The following is a 21924-nucleotide window of genomic DNA, read 5'->3' on the forward strand; positions in this document are numbered from 1 at the left end:
AGCTGCTTTTAAATGGCTCTGTCTGTTCCTGTCAAATGCATGTTGCTACCTTGGGTTGACATTTAGACTGAAAAGGCACTTAAACCTTAATGCAAGTCCAGCAATTTACCTCAATTAAAATTAGCTGTCACATAAAGTAGCCATGTTACTCAACCTGGGACAATGTTATTGAACAAAAAATGAGAAAAGTACATATATACTATTAGCACATGATACCAAAAACAGCTGAGACTCTTGTGGCTTCAGTGAGCCACATTTGATTCCTGTGTGATGATGGCTGCTATGGCCCCCATAGCAGCCATTTCACTGCAGTCAGAGCATTTTGTCAAACTGGACATCTCAGAAATCTGCAAATGTCAAAAGTTTTTGACACCACATCAAAGCCTGAATTTTGCTGACGTGCTTCTCAAGGTCTTGGTGTCTCAGCGTGGTATTTGAAGGGATTTGAACCATTTTAGTTAATTCTCCAGCGGTCAAAAATGGTCAAATTTTGCATCAAATCCGTGTAACAAATGGCATCAACCCAGAAATTGCTGTAACAATTTCTGACACATATCATCCCATCATAATATTCTAAAACAGTAAATAGGCGCCTAACCAAAACACAATATTCATTACAGATTTATGACTGTAGTAACTTAAACTCAAATTAATCTTCAGGTTCAGATGATGTTTACCACTTCTATATGGCTTGTTGTTGACCTTTGACCTCCCTCTGAAGACCCCCCTCCTCCCTCCCCCCAGTAGAATGGGCCTAAGAAAGGGACAGAATGCTACGCTGTTCAAGGACAAACTCCATGTTAAGTTCCTGATTTTAGTGTAAACACAAACAGAACCTTTCACAGTATGAAAAATCACGGGTAATTTATCTAATACAAGTTGGCATAAAGTGATCGTTGGCTTCTCGTTGCCAATGATGTCGACCTTTAGTGAGTCTGCAGTTGTCTGATGTTTGAATTGGAATAGAAATGGGATTGAATGAGCCTGAGATGAAAATGTGAAAAAAGGAGAAAAAACCTCAAATCCTGCACTAACTGTTCTTTTAGGCTGGGGGTGTGTTGTGTTGATGTTGGAAGCGGTGTGTGTGTGTTTTTGTTAACACCTCTGATTGGAGTGATACCTCTGAGATCACAGTTATCTGCCTGTGTTACAGGTGTGAACACACTCCGCTGATGCAGCCACACACTGTGCAGTCATTAAGCAAAACTCAATGTTTGTTTAGTTCGGTGCTTGGAGACAAATCAAGTCTCAAAAGCACTGATGAGTCAGGCAGTGTGTGTGTGTGTGTGTGTGTGTGTGTGTGTGTCTTTCATCATATCCTTAAGGACAGTTGCAGCATAATAAGTTTTTTGCTACTTCTTTTTTTTAATATATATATTTTCCATCACTGCACTGCACATGCACACACCATAATGTGTGCATGTGTAATAAAGTTGCATCAGAATTGCTAACATCAGGCTATGACCTCTAACATTTTGAAAGATGCTTCAGTCACTGTTTCATGAGATATTCCTAAAGGCCTCAGTAACAGCGACACATATGATTTAAAGAGCTTTATGGCCGCAAATAGAAAAAACAATCTATAATTATCTGGACTGTTAATAAGCTTTTCTTTTTGTCTAAACGATCTTAAATGCATTATAAACTGTAGCTGTGCCCCTTTGTTTTAAATTAATTCATTATTATTTTTGTTTTATTTATTTATTTCCCCACACATTTCACTTCATTTTATTTTAGTTAGACTGTGTTTGTTCCAGAATTTTTACTTTGAAGAAGAGTGGGCCCTCCACTGCTGCTGCCATGCTGGCTTGTTGCATGTTGGCAAATGCAAGGAGCAGGAGGATGGGGTTGGTACACTTTAGGGTTAAGGGTGGAGCGAGAGGAAAGGTCACAAGGTCACTGAAGCCGACAAAGTTCATTCTTTAAGTAGCATGAATGTGCTTTCCAAATTGCATGGCAATCAACCCTAATTGCCTTTTGAGATATCAAATTCTTATTTCTTTTTTTTATTTAACCTTTATTTAACCAGGCAGGTCATTAAGAACAAGTTCTTATTTACAGTGATGGCCTGTCAAGAAGCATAAACCTCTTGAGGGCCATTTTGGCCTCAGGGTGGCCTTCGAGGAAAGGTGACGGGGTTGCCAAAGTCAAAAAGATTCTTCCTTTTGGAAGCATGATTCCACTCATGCCAACTTGTTGAGAAGATTTAGTGGCATTTTGTGTCCAAATTTGACGTTTTAGCCTGAGGGTAGTGCTACAAAAAACATAAAGAGTTCGCCAAGATTAACAGGGTTCATACTCTGGGGAGCTGAATGACACGGCAAGCCTCCCAATAGATCCTGAAATATCAAATTTTACATTGTCCTAAGGGTAGCCCTATAGGAATATTGATGTATATGCCAAATTTGATATTCCCTGTGGAAGCATGCTGTTACATTTAGAGATGGCATGTGGTGTACAAGTCAAATGCTTGGTCTGAGGGGGGCGCTTGATCCCCTAACACCACAAACCCCCACCCCTTGATGGTCCGGTTGAACACCCTGCACTCCAGCCTTCCTGCTGTTGTCAATGTCCATCAACGCGTTTCAGTGTTCATCATAACTGCGGTTACCGGGTCTGGCCCGTCCCCACCCGACACAACCCTGGACCCGGCCACTGTGACAGTCCCGGTCACACTCCAACCCAACTCCGGTTGGCGGTTTGTGCATACCACCCCAACATCGACCTTAACTCCACAATGGACCATTACACATCCCAGGGACTGTGGAACACACCCAACCCATTATCATTTGATGACAATTCAACCAACCTGCTCTTGCTATTGCTATTTATTTATTGGTGTATTTGACACAGGCCCTAAAGCACACCTGACCCAGTTAAGGCCTGTGCACCTTCATGCATTGTTTCAAACAATCAGCATCAACTCCTTAAATGGATCAGGTGTGAAAGAGTAGAGCTGAAACAAAAACCTGCAGGACAGGGGGATCTTGAGGACTGGGTCAGGGACCGATGCCCTAAAGCATATCACAACACTAAATTACTGGTTCAGGTAATCTTCTGCAGCCGGTTAACTTTCTACAAACTGGTTCAAGAGTTTCCAGGAGCCACCCATTCAGGAACCCACCTTTTACCATGAGAAAGTTAATGCTGAACATGTTAGATGAGATCTTAGAAGAAACAAAAGGGCAAAGAAAAAGAGATGAGGGAGGCAGAGGAGAGGAGAGGTGAGGTGATGATGAGGAAGAGGAGAGGGAAGATGAGGGTGATGAAGATGGAGACAGTATGATGCAAAAAGTGGCGCAGGGGAACCACGGAGGAAGGACACCGGTAATCTCTCTAGAGTAAAAAGAAACGACTGCTGGCGTAAACAGAACAAGGACAAAGGAAAGGAGTGCAAGGATGAAAAAAAAAAGATATAAATCAGCTGTGTGATAGAGAGCTTTGGTCAGAAAGCTGCTGGACCTCGGCAGCTCCTCCTCTCTCTGATGGAGACCCTGGAAGGAGGTGAACTCTGCTTTCCAGAGCTCTTCAACTCCTCCTGCAGAAAGCCGATGGATCCTCACGCTAAGGTCCTGCTGCTCCACGTCGTGCTATACTCCGTCTCTGCGCTCACCATGGCTCTCAACCTGCTGGTGATCATCTCCATTTCCCACTACAGGTACCACATACATTTTTATCATGTACAACTCTTTATAAAACTGTCTCACTTAGCCTGAAATATAAGATGTTTTGATTGAGAGGAAACGAGTTGCAGAATAATGCGTTTGTATTTTCCTGGTGTTCATGCCTGCCTGTTTTGTCTCCAGGCAGCTCCACACGCCGACTAACCTGCTCCTCCTCTCTCTGGCCGTCTCAGACTTCCTCATGGGCCTCCTGATGCCGGGTGACATTGGCCTTGTTGGAGGCTGCTGGTATCTGAGCAACTTCATGTGCTGTTTGTATTATTTTGTTGGCTATACCCTCGTCTCCACGTCTGTAGGACACATGGTTCTCATATCAGTTGACCGTTATGTAGCGATTTGTGACCCTCTGCGTTGCCCCACCAGAGTGACTCTGAGGAGAGTGAAACTCTGTGTTTGTCTGTGCTGGCTCTGTGCTGCCTCCTTCAACTTTCTGCTTCTGAAAGACCATCTGAGGCAGCCAGGCCTGTACATATCCTGCAGAGGAGAGTGCGTGCTCATCATCGATCACATCGCAGGAGTTGTCGACATGGTCTCAACCTTAGTTTGTCCCATCACTGTGATCGTAGTTCTGTATATGAGAGTGTTTGTGGTGGCTGTGTCTCAGGCTCGTGCCATGAGATCCCACATTATGTCTGTCACTCTGCAGCGTTCAGGGACTGTCACCGCTAAGAAATCTGAGCTGAAAGCAGCCAGGACTCTTGGTGTTGTCGTAGCTGTTTTTCTCATATGTTTCATTCCCTATTATTGCCCCTCTCTTGCAGGGCAGGACACCTTGAACACTGCTTTCTCTGTACCCTTTGGGATCTGGCTGTTGTATTGTAACTCCTGTCTAAACCCGCTGATCTATGCCCTTTTCTACCCCTGGTTCAGAAAAGCTGTCAAACTTGTTGTTACACTTCAGATCCTGAAGCCCAACTCCTGTAAGACCAACGTGCTGCAAAGACACAAGAATGGGAATATGCACTGAAAAGAATGAAAGTCAAAGCCACAACTATTGTTCTGTCATTGTATGCTCTAAGTCTCAAAAAGATTAAAACAAAAATCTGTGGAAGTCATCTTATCTACACCACAACGTGTCTCCACATTACTCCCCTTACCAAAAAGAAGTAAACTTCTAGTTTAACTTTCCAAGTATACGTAAGTGGAGTTTGAGTATACTTTATCAAGTATACTTTCCTTACCAAGTATACTTGTATTTATGTACTAGTAGTGTACTTACAAAGTATACTTATACTAAAAGTACCCTGATTTGGCCCATTTTTGAGTATACTCGGGTAAACTTCAAGGTTACTTTACTTATATATAAGTATACTTAAATTATACTATTTCCTGTACTTGAGTTGTACTATTCTTTAGTTAAAGTTAACCATTCGTATACTCATTAGTGTACTTCAAGTACACTATTGCTTTACTTACTTTGCACTTTTATAAACTTAAAAGTGTACTACTCTTTTAACTTCAATGTACTTGAATATACTTTACTTATACTTGATGCATACTACAACCATATTTGAATTTGTTGACCTGGCCGGGGATTGAACCCCCGACCTCCCAGTCTCAGTTTGAATCAAATAGCTGAGTGGAGAGGTATCTCATGTGAATAAACACCTCTTGGAAAAAAATGCACTTTAATGAACAAAGAACTGAAAAATGCGAGGTACTGAATGAAAGTGTTACAGGGTTTGGGCGCCAACCCTGTGAGAGCAAATGTGACAAATAGGCATGGCATTCAAAACTTCCTTTCCAAAAAGGAGTATACTCAAGTATACTTATAAGTATACTTTTTATGAACTAAGTATACTTTCTGTGAACTAATACTTAGGTAAGTATACTTTTCAGATTACTTTGAATGTACTATCAGGAATATAACGTTTAAGTATACTCCAAGTATAACATACTTGATATACTTTAAGTTTAAGTATATTATCCAATAGTAGTTAAAACTTAGTACAAGTATATAAAAATGTTGTACCTGCTTGCAACATGGAGTGTTATTTTACTGTATTAGCTGGCTTGTTGTATAGCTATTTTACACATTGGCTGCTTTGAGGTAGTTGCCATAACACATACACTGTGAGTGAACCTGTAGTGTACTGCTTATACTTGGCTACATTTACATTTAAATACTACTATATTTACGTATATACTGTTTATAGGTTCAAGGTTGCCAGTTGCCACACACAAGTACACAATGCTCAAATCAGAATTCAACTCATACTTAAAGTACCATCCATCTTTCTTTATAAAACACATACTTACCAAAGTATTAGTTCACAGAAAGTATACTTAGTTCATAAAAAGTATACTTATAAGTATACTTGAGTATACTCCTTTTTGGTAAGGGTACACACTGCACATTAATCATCATATTGTAGTCACGCTCATATACATTCGGCAACATACAAATGATCAACGTCATCAAGTGTTTTGATGACGCTGATCCCTTCCAAACCTTGTGTGTGGCAACTGGCAACCTTGAACCTATAAACAGTATATACATAAATATAGTAGTATTTAAGTGTAAATGTAGTCAAGTATAAGCAGTACACTTCAGGTTCACTCACAGTGTATGTGTTATGGCAAAGCAGCCAATGTGTAAAATAGCTATACAACAAGCCAGCTAATACAGTAAAATAACACTCCATGTTGCAAGCAGGTACAACATTTTTATATACTTGTACTAAGTTTTAACTACTATTGGATAATATACTTAAACTTAAAGTATATCAAGTATGTTATACTTGGAGTATACTTAAACTTTGTCCGTCTACTTGTCAGTATAAACTAAGTATACTTTTGTTAAGTATATTCCTGATAGTACATTCAAAGTAATCTGAAAAGTATACTTACCAAAGTATTAGTTCACAGAAAGTATACTTAGTTCATAAAAAGTATACTTATAAGTATACTTGAGTATACTCCTTTTTGGTAAGGGTACACACTGCACATTAATCATCATATTGTAGTCACGTTCATATACATTCGGCAACATACAAATGATCAACATCATCAAGTGTTTTGATGACGTTGATCCCTTCCAAACCTTGTGTGTGGCAACTGGCAACCTTGAACCTATAAACAGTATATACATAAATATAGTAGTATTTAAGTGTAAATGCAGTCAAGTATAAGCAGTACACTACAGGTTCACTCACAGTGTCTGTGTTATGGCAAAGCAGCCAATGTGTAAAATAGCTATACAACAAGCCAGCTAATACAGTAAAATAACACTCCATGTTGCAAGCAGGTACAACATTTTTATATACTTGTACTAAGTTTTAACTACTATTGGATAATATACTTAAAGTATATCAAGTATGTTATACTTGGATTATACTTAAACTTTGTCTGTGTACTCATCAGTATAAACTAAGTATACTTTCGTTAAGTATATTCCTGATAGTACATTCAAAGTAATCTGAAAAGTATACTTACCTAAGTATTAGTTCACAGAAAGTATACTTAGTTCATAAAAAGTATACTTATAAGTTACTTGAGTATACTACTTTTTGGTAAGGGTCACTAACAATACGCAAGCAATTACACTCAGTGTCTCCTCCTCAGCTCCAGTCTGACAGCAGCTCTGCCATAAATTCTACCTTTTAACAAAGTTTATAATGATCAGTTTGTGTTGACATTGTGCAGAATGTGTCACTTTAATTCTGTGTTTATTACTGAGGTTGTAGTTCGCAGAGGTCTGCTACTGGACTACATTATACTGAAAGGTGTTTCTGATTTTCTGTCCTCCGTATTCATATGCAATGGGGGGGACAGAATAGTGGAAACACCTGTCAGTAAAGTGCTGTCCAGTCCAACAGCAGCACTAACTATGAGCTCAATGCCAAACACAGAAGTGAATGAACACCTTTGTTACCGTGACAACAAGACAAGCTGAGCATTATAGGCAGCAGGAGAGGAAACTTTATTCAACAGTTGGATTGGATTAGATTAGATTAGATTAGACAGGTGGTGCTGATAAGGTGGATACTGGCTGTTGTGTGAATGTTTGTTAAGGGAACCATAGACGGTAAATTTATGGCTGTCTCTGGACACAAATTAGCAGCTGCATATATTAAACACGTGTCTTTTGAATTAGAACATATTCAGCTTTGGGTTGGAGATCATGAGTTTTTTTCTAAACTGCTTTTTGTATTCAAATTCTTCTTAGTCCCAGTCACAAGCACCTGGTTTTCATGTAAACTGTGAACTCAACACTGCAAGTATTTATCAGATTAAGTGGAATGTCTTTACATTAGCAAATAAAACATGAATGCTCACATTCAGTTAGTGTTTTGTTTCTTCTGTCCAAGTTTAAAAGAACATTTTTGATGGATTTCAGTGGCCTTCAATTCCTTATCAAAGCTCTGCCTGTGACAAGTTTCTTCTTTCCCACTCTTAAAATGCGCCCATTTGAGCCTGTATATCTTCTATTATAAATGCTTGTTTTTTTGTGGGTGTCCTGCTGAGTCCCACTCCTGCTTCCAGGCTGCCGCCAGCCATGCTTTCATAGAAAGGTCCTCCGGGATGGAATTGAGCATCTCTTGAGTCTGCTTAGAGGAGCTGCCATAGTTGTGGTATCGTGCAGGATATGCCAGTCATGTTCCTGGGCTTTCCTTGCCATGGCGAGGGTAGCAGCCTCTCGCCGTAGGTCACCTGGGAAAATTCCTGCTAAGACTGGCAGGTAGAACTGGGGTGGGCTTCAGGCAGCCAGTTGTGATCTGGAGGGCATTGTTAATGACAGTATCAATCTTCTTGGTGTGTGGGCTTCTGCTCCAGGCTGGGCCACAGTACTTGGCTGAATGAATGAATGAATGAGTTTATTTGTCATTGCACAACAAGTTACAACGAAAATGAGGATTGCTACTTCAGCACAATGTATAAAAATTAATAAATAGTTAAAAAAAAAAAAAAAGAGTATAAAACAACACAATGACAACAGCAGCAACAACAGGGACAGTTAAAGGTGCATCAGTATAAAGTGCAAACTGGCAGTGTAAAGAGCATGTGATGATGGGAGAGGCAGTTCATGTGTGAGTGTTAAGTGTTCTGATGGCTGAGGGAAAGAAACTGTCTCTGAGTCTGGATGTGCGGGTTTTGATCTGTCTGTATCTCCTTCCTCAGGGGAGTAGGTGAAAAAGTTCATGACCTGGGTGTGAGAAGTCCTTGATTATTTTGTTGCTCTGCTGAGGTACCGGGTGGAGGCAATGCTGTTCAGTGAGGGCAGGGGGCATCCAATGATCTTTTCCGCAGAGCGGATCACTCTCTGCAGTGCCTTTTTCTCTGCCTCGGTGCAGTTTGCATACCATGCCGTGTTGCAATCTGTTAAAATACTTTAACAGATTGCTTCTGCTCCAGGTTGTTCCTTTTCAGCAGCCTCAGGAAGTGGAGACGCTGCTGAGTTTTCTTGATGATGGCAGTGGTGTTAAAAGTCCATGTGAGTTTGTCGGAGATGTGGACGCCCAGGAATCTGAAGGTGTTGACTCTTTCTACACAGGTCCCATTGATCAGGAGTGGCAGAGGTTCTGTCTGCCACTTCTTCCTGAAGTCAATGATCATCCCCTTGGTTTTTGTGGTGTTCAGTCCCAGGTTTTTAGTTTGACACCACACTGTCAGTCCCTCAATCTCCTCCCTGTAGTGCCCTTCATCACCTTCAGTAATGAGACTGATGACTGTCGTATCATTGGCAAACTTAATGATGGTGTTGGACGGGTGAGCTGGGGTGCAATCGTAGGTGTAGAGGGAGTAGAGTAGAGGGCTGAGAACGCACCCTTGTGGTGCGCCGGTGCTGAGCCTGATGGTGGAGGAGAGGTGAGACCTGTGAGCGGTGGGTGAGGAAATCTTTGATCCATGAGCAGACGGAGGTGGAGAGGCCCAGGTGAAGCAGCTTGTCTGTGAGGATGTCTGGGATGATGGTGTTGAATGCGGAGCTGAAGTCCACAAAGAGCATCCTCACGTAGGTGTTGCGGTGCTCCAGATGACTCAGGGCAGTGTGTGTTGCTGTGACGATGGCGTCCTCAGTGGACCTGTTAGACCTGTATGCATATTGATGAGAGTCAAAAGTTGCAGGGAGGCTGGATTTGATGTGCTGTGAAATCAGTTTCTCAAAGCATTTCATAACGACCGGTGTCAGCGCTACTGGCCTGTAGCTGTTGAGGTCGTTTGAAGCCGTTTTCTTTGGCACCAGGATGATGGTGCTGGATTTCAGGCAGGATGGTACAGTGGCCTGTTGCAGGGAGGTGTTAAAAATCCTGGTGAAAACCCCAGTGAACTGGTCAGCACAGGAGTTAAGGACCCTGCCTGGCACTCCATCAGGTCCAGTTGCCTTCCGAGGGTTGACTGCCTTCAGCACACGTCTCACCTGATGTTCCTGCAGGGTGAGTGTGTGGCTGGTGGAAGCTTGGAGAGCAGGTGGCAGGTCTGTCACAGGTCTCTCAGCCTCAAACCTGGAGAAGAAGTGGTTTAACTTCTCTGCCAGTGAGGCGTCGGCATGGCTGGTGCTGCTGACAGTGTTGCTTTTGTAGTTCGTCAGCTGTTGTATTCCCTGCCACATTCTGCGAGGGTCTTTATTCGCCAGGTGATCCTCCACTGTCTTCTTGTAAGCCTCCTTCGCCCTCCTGATACTCCTCAGGTCGGCTGTAGCAGAGCTTTACAGTTCTTTATCCCCCGATCTGAAGGCAGAGTTACGTTTTCTCAGTAGTCTTTTAACCTCATTTGTCATCCAGGGTTTCTGATTTGGGAATGTTCTCAACCATTTTTTGACTGTGACATTGCTAATGCAATATGTGATGTAATCCAGCACAGTCTCTGTGTGGCCATCCAAGCCATTCTGTGAGAATATGTCCCATTCAGTGTGTTGAAAACAATCCTGCAGCTGAGCACGGGCAGATTCTGGCCAGACTGTGACATTTTTAGTGCAAGGTCTGGTTTTCCTTCTCAGGGGGATGTATGCAGGGATCAGAAACAGTTGAATGTGGTCGGACTTGCCCAGATGTGGGAGGGGGACAGCTCTGTATGCCTGCAGAGAAGACAAGGGCTTGTGTGGAGATACGCAGTACTTTGGCAGAGGCACACAGGTCGTGCCAGCAAGGCGATGGATAAGCGATACCCTTGATGTTACTTTGGCCCTCACTTCCTGGAGATGTTGTTTCTAGAACAGCGTCCTGTCAAGGCGTATGCCAAGGTACTTTGGGGCCTGCTGGAACTCCAGGTGCTTGTTGTCCACAGAGACTTCGAACTCCCTCTTCGCTTCCCTGTTATTGAGATGGAATGCTGCCGACACCGACTTCCCAGTACTGAGCTGCAGGCGCCACCTGCGGAGGTAGGTAGCCAAGATGCCCATGTCCTGGTTCAGGCCCTCTTCCACCACCCTCCACGTTGGTTGTTGCAGTATGATGGCTAGGTTGTCCGCGTACCCATACCTTCTGGATGTTGTCTCCGGTAGGTCATAGATGTATATGTTAAAGAAAATTGGTGAAAGGACAGACCCTTGCAGGACCCCGTTTCTCAGCCTTCTGAGCCTGCTGCGCTGGTTATTGCTAGTGTGAAGGATGAAGCTTTGGTTTGACAGCATCTCCATGATGAAATTCACCATGTGCCAGTCTGGGATAGTCTGCAGCAGCTAAAGGTGGAGTCCGCAGTGCCAGATGGTGTCATAGGCCGCTGCCAGGTCCACTAGTACTACCCCAGCTTTCTCTCTGGCCTGGAAACTGTCTCAAGATCTTGTGTGAGCAGGGTTACCTGGTCCACTGTTGACCTGCCCCGCCGGAAACCAGCCTGTTCCCTCGGGAGCTGTGGGTCCACGGCTGGCTCAATGCAGCTGTGGATCATCCTTTCCAGGATCTTAAAAGGGACGCAGAGCAGTGAGATTGGTCTGTAGGCCTTGGGGTCTTCTGCTGGTTTGTTGGGTTTCAACCGGGCTATGTCAGCAGCCCGTTGCCATGACCTTGGGAGCTTGGACCTCCGGAGGCATGCAGAGTTCTATTTTAGGACTAGGTTAAGCAATCCCTTAATTGAACTTATTTATACCTGAGGCATGAGTGGTGATGACATCCATTAAATTGATCTCGCAACTGGTCTGGTTGAGTGAGGGTACAGTGGGGGGTGGGGGTTTGGTGGGGTTAGAAACTTCATTGGGGTCTTCAGGTGGGCACCCTCCTTCACTGGTGTTTCAATGACAGGCCCACAACACCTCCAGAGGGCTCATCGGCAACACCTGGCATCCCAGGCATGCTCCCCTCTGCTTCCAAGCCTTACACGCCACCGGTGTTATTTTGGGCCCAGGAGGTGTCTTGCCTCTTCACCCAGAGCCACCAACTTGCTTCTTCTGCTGCGCCTGAGGGGGCTTTGATGGTTTGGCGTTGGGCTTGGCCGCGAATTCCCAAGTCTTTAAGGAGTCTAATGGTTGACTTGCCCACAAAGCTTCTGCAGCCGACTTCCATTGGGCAGACCTTGGTTTTCCACCCACGTTGCTCAGCATCAGATGCCAGTGCCGCGTACTTAAGACTCTTGCCTGTTACTGAGTGCGTGGGAGGCGTTATGTTTCTGCCTGACAGCTGGTTGAGGGTCTGCCACGCCTTACGGCTGGAGTGGGTGAAGTCGATTGACTCAACGACCTTTGTCCATCTGGCCCTATGGTTGGCGTCCAGCTTCTCAACAAGCGCAGTTGCTGTCGCATCCACTTCTAACCTTGATCTAGCCTGCTGGTGCGCTTGCAGGAGGCGGTTAGACTCTACATCCCAGCCTGGGATGTAGTTTGCATAACCTGAAGTTTTGGTGTGTAGCTGAACCAGAAAGAAACCAGTACCTTGTTTGTGTAAAACACCAAAAGTAGCTCATATGTTAAAGGATAGGGGTGGACCTGTTCATGTAACACTTTTGAACTGGGTTGTTCTGTCGGGTTTTTCACAACTCAAGCAGCAGTGGCCATGATTGTCATGAGTACAACCTGCACCATGTAATACAGTGCAATGTTTTACTTCAGTAGCATGCATATGGGCATTTGTGAAAAAACAGACACTATTGGTATTAAAGCAACTTGTTGAAGAACAACATGGATTATTGGACAGCAGTGATAACAGAGTTCATCAGCCAATGAAATTTGTTCAGACTGCTTTGAGCCCGGCCCAACACTTACAACACTTACAAATGCAGAGTCTTAACAAATAATGTTTCATGAATGTGATATATTGCAAAATAAACCGTGGAAATACTGAATAATGTATTCCTGCCCTGTCTCATCAGTATTATATTTTTCAGACACACCTTGGCTACATCAGTTCAGCTGCTGATATTGCAATGCTGAACTTGTCCGACAGGGAAGGAAGGAAGAGAAGAGAAAAGGAGATGAGGGAGGTAGGAACAGATGAGGAAGAAGAGGAACAGAGGAGGGTGATGAAGATGAGGGCATAGATGATGATGCAAAAAGTGAGGCAGGGGAATGGGAAGAGGGACATGGTAACCTCTGTAGAGTGAGAAAGAGATGAGGGGGCAGAGAGAGAAAGAGGAAAGAAAGGAGGGGAAGACAGAGATATAAGTCAGCTGTGGTTGAGAGTTTTGGTCAGAAAGCTGCTGGACCTCAGCAGGTTCACCGCCTCAACCCCCCCCACCCCCAGCCCCACCCGACCACCTCTCTCTCTGATGGAGACCCTTGAAGAAGGTGAACTCTGCTTTCCAGAGCTCTTCAACTCCTCCTGCAGAAAGCCGAAGGCTCCTCGCTCCAGGGTCGTGCTGCTCTACATCCTGCTGTCCTCCATCTCTGCATTCACCATGGCTCTCAACCTGCTTGTCATCATCTCCATCTCCCACTACAGGTGCCACAAACATTTTTTTAATCATGTATGACTCTAGTTGCACAGTAATGCTTTTGTGTTTTTTGATGTTCATGATCTGATACTACAAATGTAAAGTAATATTATGCCCATTTTGTCTCCAGGCAGCTCCACACACCGACTAACCTGCTCCTCCTCTCTCTGGCTGTCTCAGACTTCCTCATGGGCCTCCTGATGCCGTTTGACATCGTCCTGGTTGGAGGCTGCTGGTATCTTGGCGACCTCATGTGCAATCTGCATTACTTTGGGTGCTTTATCCTTGTCTCCACGTCTGTAGGACACATGGTTCTCATATCAGTCGACCGTTATGTAGCGATTTGTGACCCTCTGCGTTGCCCCACCAGAGTGACTCTGAGGAGAGTGAAACTCTGTGTTTGTCTGTGCTGGCTCTGTGCTGCCTCCTTCAACTGTCTGCTTCTGAAAGATCATATCAGACAGCCAGGCCGGGACATATCCTGCAGAGGAGAGTGCGTGGTTGTCATCGATCACATCGCAGGAGTTGTCGACATGGTCTCGACCTTTGCCAGTCCAATTACTGTTATCGTAGTTCTGTATATGAGAGTGTTTGTGGTGGCTGTGTCTCAGGCTCGTGCCATGAGATCCCACATTGTGTCTGTCACTCTGCAGCGTTCAGGGACTGTCACCGCTAAGAAATCTGAGTGGAAAGCAGCCAGGACTCTTGGTGTTGTCGTAGCTGTGTTTCTCATATGTTTCATTCCCTACTATTGCCCCTCTCTTGCAGGGCAGGACACCATGAACAATGTTTCCTCTGTACCCTTTGAGATCTTGCTGTTGTATTGTAACTCCTGTCTAAACCCACTGATCTACACTCTTTTCTACCCCTGGTTCAGAAAAGCTGTCAAATTTGTTGTTACACTTCAGATCCTGCAGCCCAACTCCTGTGAGACCAATGTGCTGTAAAGACACAAGAGAGGGAAAATCCTTTTTCCTGCAGAAATCATGTCGTCTGTGAGAATCAACGTGTCTTCACTGTCAGTTTCTAGAACGTAACCTTGCTTTCCTTTGACAATTAGCTTTAGTTTTTACTTTAACACTTGGAATATTCAGCTGTTGTCCAAGAACGTCCATTCACTATGATAAGTGCTGAGTTTTTGTTTTTGATCACAGAGAAACAGCTGTATATTGTCTCTTTGATGAAGTAATACAGCAGTAATACAACAGATATTCCTTCATTCATTCATTTTGATTGTAAATGATTAGAAAACCTGCACTTGCCATGCTTGAGAGTAAAAGCTCCAACATAATGGAATGAATATAAAATACTTAAGCAATGTGATGAGCATTCCTCTATTTTTTTAATAGAGAAAATTTAAATGTGTCAAGCCTAAATAATGCCTCTCAGCTCTCTCCTACATTGTTGCATCAAAACTGATCTTAATAATGTCACTGTGATTTTATACCAGTGGAAATGTATAAAGCTCACATTCAGTTTGTGTTTTGTTTTTTTCTGTCCCAGTTTAAAATAAAATTTTGATGTATTTCAATGGCCTTCAAATCCTTATCAAATCTCTGCCTGCAAAGTTTCTTGTTTCCCACTCTTAAAATGTGCCCACTTGAGCCTGTACGTCTTCGATTAAAAATGCTTGTCTTTTTAATTAAAGTTGCACAAGATTATGATCACGCACAATGGTATAGTATTAAGGCAATCAGGTGAGATATATATATTTCCCTACAGCGGTCATTTAAACACAATTGCTCACAAAAGAGCACAAAAAGTGGAACTATTTATGCCTTTTAGATATTGCCTCAAAGAATTTTCAGAAGGAATCTTTCAATGGATTTGCAGTGATTTGGATAAAAAACACTGCATTTATTTTCTGCATGCTATGGAGTAAAGAACAGCAGCCTGTTTTCCCCTGCAGGGTCAGACACAGCCAGCCAAGTATCACCCAACATTTGTGCCACCAAAACAAAACATTTATTTTTTTTTCCAGATGTTTCACTCATAAATGAGCAGCCAGTCAGACTACAGTTTCAAATAAAGGCACAGTACTTCTGAACACGTCTTATGAACATTTTGACATGGTGTGGAGAAAGATGGCAATTGTTATATTATCTAAAACATTACAGGGTTAAACAATGTGCTAAGATGTTAGACGCAAAGGAAGAAAGGGACAGTTCCAGTCTTGTTTCACTTTTATTTGCTATAGAATATTTTGCTGTATTCCTTGGTCTCATTGGCCCACTCACAGTCACAAGCACCGTGAAAAGTTTCTTTGGTCTAAGAGAAATGGTGGGTTGTTGCTTGTTCAATTCAGTTCGGTTCAGTTTTACTTGTATGGCGCCAAATCATATCAAACTTTATTTCAGAGCTCTTTCAAAATTAGGACATAAAAAATGCACATGAAAATTGAAGGACTGAAAGCTGTGTTTGTCATGCCTGGATACTTGCAACGTGGTGTAGGGCCAGTGGGAAGAACACACACAGGAATACAGGGTGCTGAACATAAACAACCCTCACCAGGATAAGAAGGCAAAGTGAATCTTTTTGTCAGGATGGAGGTGCAGGGTCCTGTGTGCAGGGTTGGAGGGCCAGGCCTGGAGGCTGAGGGAGGCTGGTTGGGAAACTGGTAGGGAGGAAGAAAGGAGATGGTGCTTTAAAGTGCTGTAGCCCTGGTGGCCTCAGTCTCTTTCAGGGTTGGGCTGCATGTGAACATCAAACAAGCAAGTTATTCCTAACACAGGCTCATAAAATAAAGTGGAATTCCAGACTAGCCTTTACGACCAACACATTAAGACAGTGGAGTATCTCTTTCAGAATCTCAAAGCTTCTTCTTCTTCTTTTTTTTTTTTTTTTTTTTTTTTTTTTTTAAACTTGCTCTGTGCAAGTTTTCACAAGGTAAGCCCCAATAGCAAATTTCCTTTGGCTTGGATGTGGCCCAAATGAACAGCAAAGATGTGGCCCAGTTACGGAAGTGAATGACCGCCCATTTCTGGCCCAGGTATATGAAAGCTGTGTTTGAACCATAACATAGCCAGACCTCTGCCACAGCTGGACCAACACCAAAAGATCATATGGCTTACAGCTGGGCCTCATACGGCACGCCTGTATGGCTGAGTTCTGGTAAAGCCTAATGGCTCTTTTGTGGCGCACATGTGGCTGACAGACCAAAAGCCAGATTTTACCCAGAAACTAAACTAATTTACACCAAACCTTTTACCTGGCTCACTTTCGGAAGTGAATGATGGGCCACATCTGGCCCTAGGGTCTATTAGCTTTAACTGAACCATAACAAAACCAAACTTCTACCAGGAGTAAACTAAATATGGCCCTTATGTGGCCTTCATATCGTTGACAGAGTGACATTACTTGAAGTGAATGACAGGTCAAATCTAGCTGGCACCAAATAACAATAATAATTTTCGTGCAATATGAGCAGTGATTAAGTTGCCCTGTATATGGATCACTTTAACCATCCATGATATGTATGAAAATGAAACACACAAGTTTTGCTTCAGTTTTATTTCACAAAATGTAGTACAAACAAAAATGAACAGTACAAAAAATATGAACAGTATGTAACTATAAATGAACAGTTTAAATTTAGCTTAACTGTCAGCTTCAGCTCTTTTCTTTTCATTAGCAGTGTTTTCTCTCTTTTCTCCCACCATCTCTGTCACCAGCCAGATGAAGCCATGTCTGAGACTGAGGAAGTCATTGGGTTTCTTTTAACAGCACCTTCAGAATGCAGAACATTAGAAAGAGTAGTGTTATTGTAGCTTTTGATATTATGTAATGCACTGCAAATTTTCAAAAAGTTTTTATATTTCATAAACTGTATGTATGACTTTCAGTTGAATCAGTCAGTCACTTGTCAGATGCATAGAGAGGGAGAAGACAGGCAAAGGAGTGTCACCTCTCACGTGACACTGGTTGCATCACTACAGACAAGTACTGTGATTGGTTTGTTGCGGCCAGGGGATTGTGGGATTTGTAGTTCTTGAAAAACCGCACTTAAGCTAGGTTACTCGCTAAACCAGTCTCCCGGTCCGCACACACACTTTTGAGGGCAAAGGCGAGTGAAATGTTTGCACTAAGAGAAGCACATAGAAACTGTGAAAGATGGCCACTCGACCATATATTTATGTTGGTGAACGGGCAGAGGCGCCGTGCATAGATCTCTGGCTTCGTTACTTGCTAACATTAGCAGCTAATCACCACTGACACGCCTCAGCTGCATTAGCACCCAACGTTAGCAGCTAATATAATTTACACTTAATTTACACTGGGTGTTAGCAGCTAAAGCAGCTCCCGTGTGGTATATTTATGTACCACACGGGAGCAGCGTTAGCTGCTAATATAATTCATATACCGTGCTTCATATCACTTCATATAGACACAGGTGCGGTGTTAGCAGCCAATGTTAGTAGCGCTTAAAGTTAGCGACCGCTTTTAGCAAAATCAGACATTAAAGATCATTAAAGTTTAATCAAACATTTTCATCCGAAAAGCAGCAGGCTTAGTGAGGATGCTAACGCAGCCATAAGGCTGTGTCTAGTCACCGCCTTCACACGTCTTAAAGAAAAACAGACTTCTGTTTGGCAAACCATCTTATAGTTTTCTCCTCCAAAGACCTAGGTTTTGTGACACCAAAACTTAACGAGAATAAAATCGCCATTTAAATTATCATTAGTTCAGCAAAGTTTAAAGGGTTTAAAATTCACTTACCAAGCCAGTTGAAAGATGAGAAGAGCCAGGTGAAAAATTAGGCAAATAAGGTCCTGGTCATGTGCTGCAATTGACTTCACTCTGCCACCTGGGCAGGTGTCAGAGTGTATGGCCAAACTGAAGTGGTTAGAATGTGTTCTGCCATATCACATTTGCCAGTTACAAATCAGGTGTGGCCCAAAAGTAAAATCTATTATCTGGGCCAAGCGCTTCAATTACAGAACTGTCCCAGAGAAGAAATCCCCTCCATTTTTGAAGGTATGGCCAAACCAATGTGGTTATGATGTGGCCCTCATGTGTTTTGCTGGATCACATCTCAGCCAGAGGTACCAGCTAGATGCCACATGTGGCCCAAAAGTCAATGCTATCAGGGAGGTTGATAATTTGGTCCTTGGCTCTAATGAATCCTTCCTTCACCAACTGTTCAGCTTATCAGATTGGACAAATTGGGCTTATGGGGCTAGTTCAAACCCTGTATATACAAACATGTTTATATCGCAAATTGTGCAGTGAAGTAACGTTGATAGTTTCCCATTTGGCAGACTAGCTGAAGAGTTTATGGTCTCAACAGCAACTGGTTGGGCGGGGTTAGGATGCTGACCCAAGCTTTAGGTTGATAAGGCCCAGGAAAAAGACAGGTGGTTGGAGCAAAAGGTCACCTGGTCTAACATTTGGCCGTCTGCCATCGCCTGATGTCTTTGTACCTCTGCCTCTTTGTTTGTATTTTTTGTGTCAGTCTCTGGAAAGGTTTTTACTGGACTCTGCCTTAGACTCTAAGTAAAAAAATTGTTTTGCATCACTCCTGCCTCTGTCCTGTAGTTCTGCGTTTGAGTCTTCTGGTTTGTGACACCAGTACCTTGTTTGTCTAAAACACCAAAAGTAGCTCTTATATTAAAGGATAAAACAACCTGGCAGCCCTCCAAGAGGCGGGATGGAAAATGGACCTTTCAGGAAGGACAACACGGAATTGCCTGGAACGAATACGACTAACGATGCAAAGATCCTCAGGAACTGCAGCTGCGGCTGGTCCAAAGTGAACACCCATCGAGGCCTGCATATCCATCAATGGAAGGCCAAGTGTGGAGGGAGGAACCATTTGCAAACTTGCACTGCGACAGCAGATGAGACAAGGAGGGCTCAGAGCCTGGATGAGCAACATAGACCTACCACGCCCACAATTGCAAATGGTGAAGAGGAACCCCACCAGCCTTCCCAACAGGAAGTGCTCCATCAACAGCAGGAGCACCACCCCCATGAGGAGCAGCATATGCAGCCAGCAAGCAGCGAACCCGCAAGGGAAGGAACACCAAATGAGAAGCCAATCCGCCAGGCCAAACTCAAGTGGCCAAAAGCCAGCGACAAGGAGGCGTGGAGGAACGTTGAGCAGAACATTCATGCAGTCCTTCAGAATGCACTAGTAGGCAGCACAACCTCCAAACTCAACCTTGTCGGCACTATCATCACTGAGGAAAGCAAGCAGAAATTCGGGGAGATGCCTCAAAGGAAGAACACACCCAAGCAAAAAGGACAGCGAGAGATGGAAATCATAAAGCTCGTGAAAGAAAGACGACTGCTCCGTAAAGCATGGAGGAAATCTAACCAGCTGGAAAAGGAGGGCCTTAAAGCCCTCTGGGACCAACTAAGAACCAGGCTGGAAAACCTGAGGAGAGCAGAATGGATTAAGAGGTGAAGGGGCAGGAAGGAGAAGACATGTGCAAGCTTCTTTCGTGACTCCTTCAAGTATGCTCGAGAACTGCTAGAGGAGAAGAAATGTGGGAGGCTGGGAGGAGCATACTTCATCTCCCACTGAAATCGCTTTACCTGGGATAAAAGCAGGAGAGGGTCAGGCTCATCTTCGAGCTGAAAGATTCAGCTGACAGGTGCATGGAAAAGGCAGAGGTCCCAGTTCAAACAGAGCAAAGGTGGAAGGCCGAACAAGCAGTTGTACAAGCCGTCAGCCAGTTGAAACATCGGGAGATAGTTGGGTGGTTGCAGGACATTGCAGGACATTGTCCTGTGGTAAACCGCTGCAAGAATGGTGATCATGGCCCAACTCAACATGCAATGGGAAGAAGGCATGGACGCAGCCTACGAGAGGAAGAAGGAGAAGTACAGCGAGATGGCTGCAGCATTCACAGAAGCTGGGTGGAAGGAGGACACCTATCCAGTTGAAGTCAGCTGCAGATGCTCCACTGGAAAGTCTCTACAACAATTCCTGAAGACTCTCGGAATCACCGGGTCCAGGCAGAGGAAGGCTCATCACGACCCCCCTGCAGACAGCTGCTTGCACCAAAAGGCTCCTGAGAAGGCTTGAAGAACTCCTCACTTGGGAAAGGATGGAATTTAAGCTGACTGGTGCATGGAAAAGGCAGAGGTCCCAGTTCAAGCAGGGCAAAGGTGGAAGGCAGAACAAGCAGTTGTACAAGCCATCAGCCAGCTGAAACATTGGGAGATAGTTGGATGGTTGCAGCTAGGTATGACTGGGCTCGGATGGGGCCCAGCCCCCAAGCTGTGGTCTCGAGCCTCCAGAAGGGAGAGGAAAGAGCTGGTGGTGTCAAAAGTGACCACATTGGAGGTGGAGGCCTATAAGATTTTAGCTGTGAGCCAACAGCACTAAGGAAGGTAGACTACCTGGGAAGCAGTCACCAACAGGGACATAGCATGAGCTGATATGTGGAGGATCCCACAGGCAAGGCTGAGCTTCCTCATCAGGTCCACATATGACACCCTCCCAAGATCACGGCAACTTCGCTCAAGCTGGACATTGTCCTGTGGTAAACTGCTGCAAGAATGGTGATCATGGCCCAACTCACCGTGCAATGGGAAGAAGGCATGGACGCGGCCTAGGAGAGGAAGAAGGAGAAGTACAGCGAGATGGCTGCAGCATGCACAGAAGCTGGGTGGAAGGAGTACAGTTATCGAGTTGAAGTTGGCTGCAGATGCTCCACTGGAAAGTCTCTACAACAATTCCTGAAGACTCTCGGAATCACCGGGTCCAGGCAGAGGAAGGCTCTCAAGAACTGGCTGAGGAAGTGGAACAAGGGAGCTTTTGGAATTGGCTCTGAAGAAAAGACACGAGATGGGAAAGAGGATCATGAGGCCAGCTGCAGGGGGCACTAGGGAGACGTCCCTATCGCTCCCAGCTGACGACCAAACAGCTGGCCTCGATGGCACCGGCGGAGGTGCGCCAGGCAGAAATGCCCTGCAAGCAGAGATGCTTATGCTACAAATAGAGGGACCTGTTCATGTAAAATTTTTAAATTGGGTTGTTCTGGCCTCAACACTTTTACCCTTGTGGAGTTTTTCACAACTCAAGCAGCAGTGGCCATGTTTGTCATGAGTAAAACCTACACAGTGTAATACAGTGCAACATTTTACTTCAGTGGCATGCATATGGGCAATTGTGAAATGTCAAAAAACAGACAGCATTGGTATTAAAACAATATCTTGAAAAACAAAATGGTTTATTGGACAGCAGTGATAACAGAGATCATCAGCCAATGAAATTTGTTCAGACTGATTTGAGCCTGGCCCATAACACTTACAACTACACAGTTTTAACAAATAATGTTTCATGAATGTGATATATTGCAAAATACACCATGGAAATACTGAATAATGTAATTCTGCCCTGTCTCAGCAGTATTATACTTTTCAGACACACCTTGGCTACATCAGTTCAGCTGCTGATATTGCAATGCTGAACTTGTCCGACAGGGAAGGA

General features: G+C 44.0%; 2 protein-coding genes across 2 annotated transcripts; both read left to right on the forward strand.

Moving 5' to 3' along the window:
- The first annotated feature begins 3551 nt into the window (after window positions 1-3551).
- On the forward strand, window positions 3552-4650 carry LOC115376983 (trace amine-associated receptor 13c-like). Its single transcript, XM_030076835.1, has 2 exons — window positions 3552-3658; window positions 3807-4650. The coding sequence occupies exons 1-2, from the start codon at window positions 3552-3554 to the stop codon at window positions 4648-4650; spliced, it is 951 nt and encodes a 316-aa protein (XP_029932695.1).
- Window positions 4651-13319: 8669 nt separating this feature from the next.
- LOC115376670 (trace amine-associated receptor 13c-like) lies at window positions 13320-14431 on the forward strand. The gene is made up of 2 exons (XM_030076406.1): window positions 13320-13492; window positions 13615-14431. Exons 1-2 carry the CDS (start codon window positions 13320-13322, stop codon window positions 14429-14431), a joined length of 990 nt encoding a protein of 329 aa, XP_029932266.1.
- The last annotated feature ends 7493 nt before the right edge of the window (window positions 14432-21924 follow it).

This window comes from Myripristis murdjan, chromosome 18 (genome assembly GCF_902150065.1).
Source record: "Myripristis murdjan chromosome 18, fMyrMur1.1, whole genome shotgun sequence".
NCBI lineage: Eukaryota > Metazoa > Chordata > Actinopteri > Holocentriformes > Holocentridae > Myripristis > Myripristis murdjan.

Coding starts and splice junctions, on each gene's coding strand:
- LOC115376983 (XM_030076835.1), top strand. CDS start 3,552: ATGGATCCTCACGCTAAGGTCCTGCTGCTCCACGTCGTGCTATACTCC. Junction 3,659..3,806: donor ATCTCCATTTCCCACTACAG/GTACCACATACA, acceptor TTTTGTCTCCAG/GCAGCTCCACACGCCGACTA.
- LOC115376670 (XM_030076406.1), top strand. CDS start 13,320: ATGGAGACCCTTGAAGAAGGTGAACTCTGCTTTCCAGAGCTCTTCAAC. Junction 13,493..13,614: donor ATCTCCATCTCCCACTACAG/GTGCCACAAACA, acceptor TTTTGTCTCCAG/GCAGCTCCACACACCGACTA.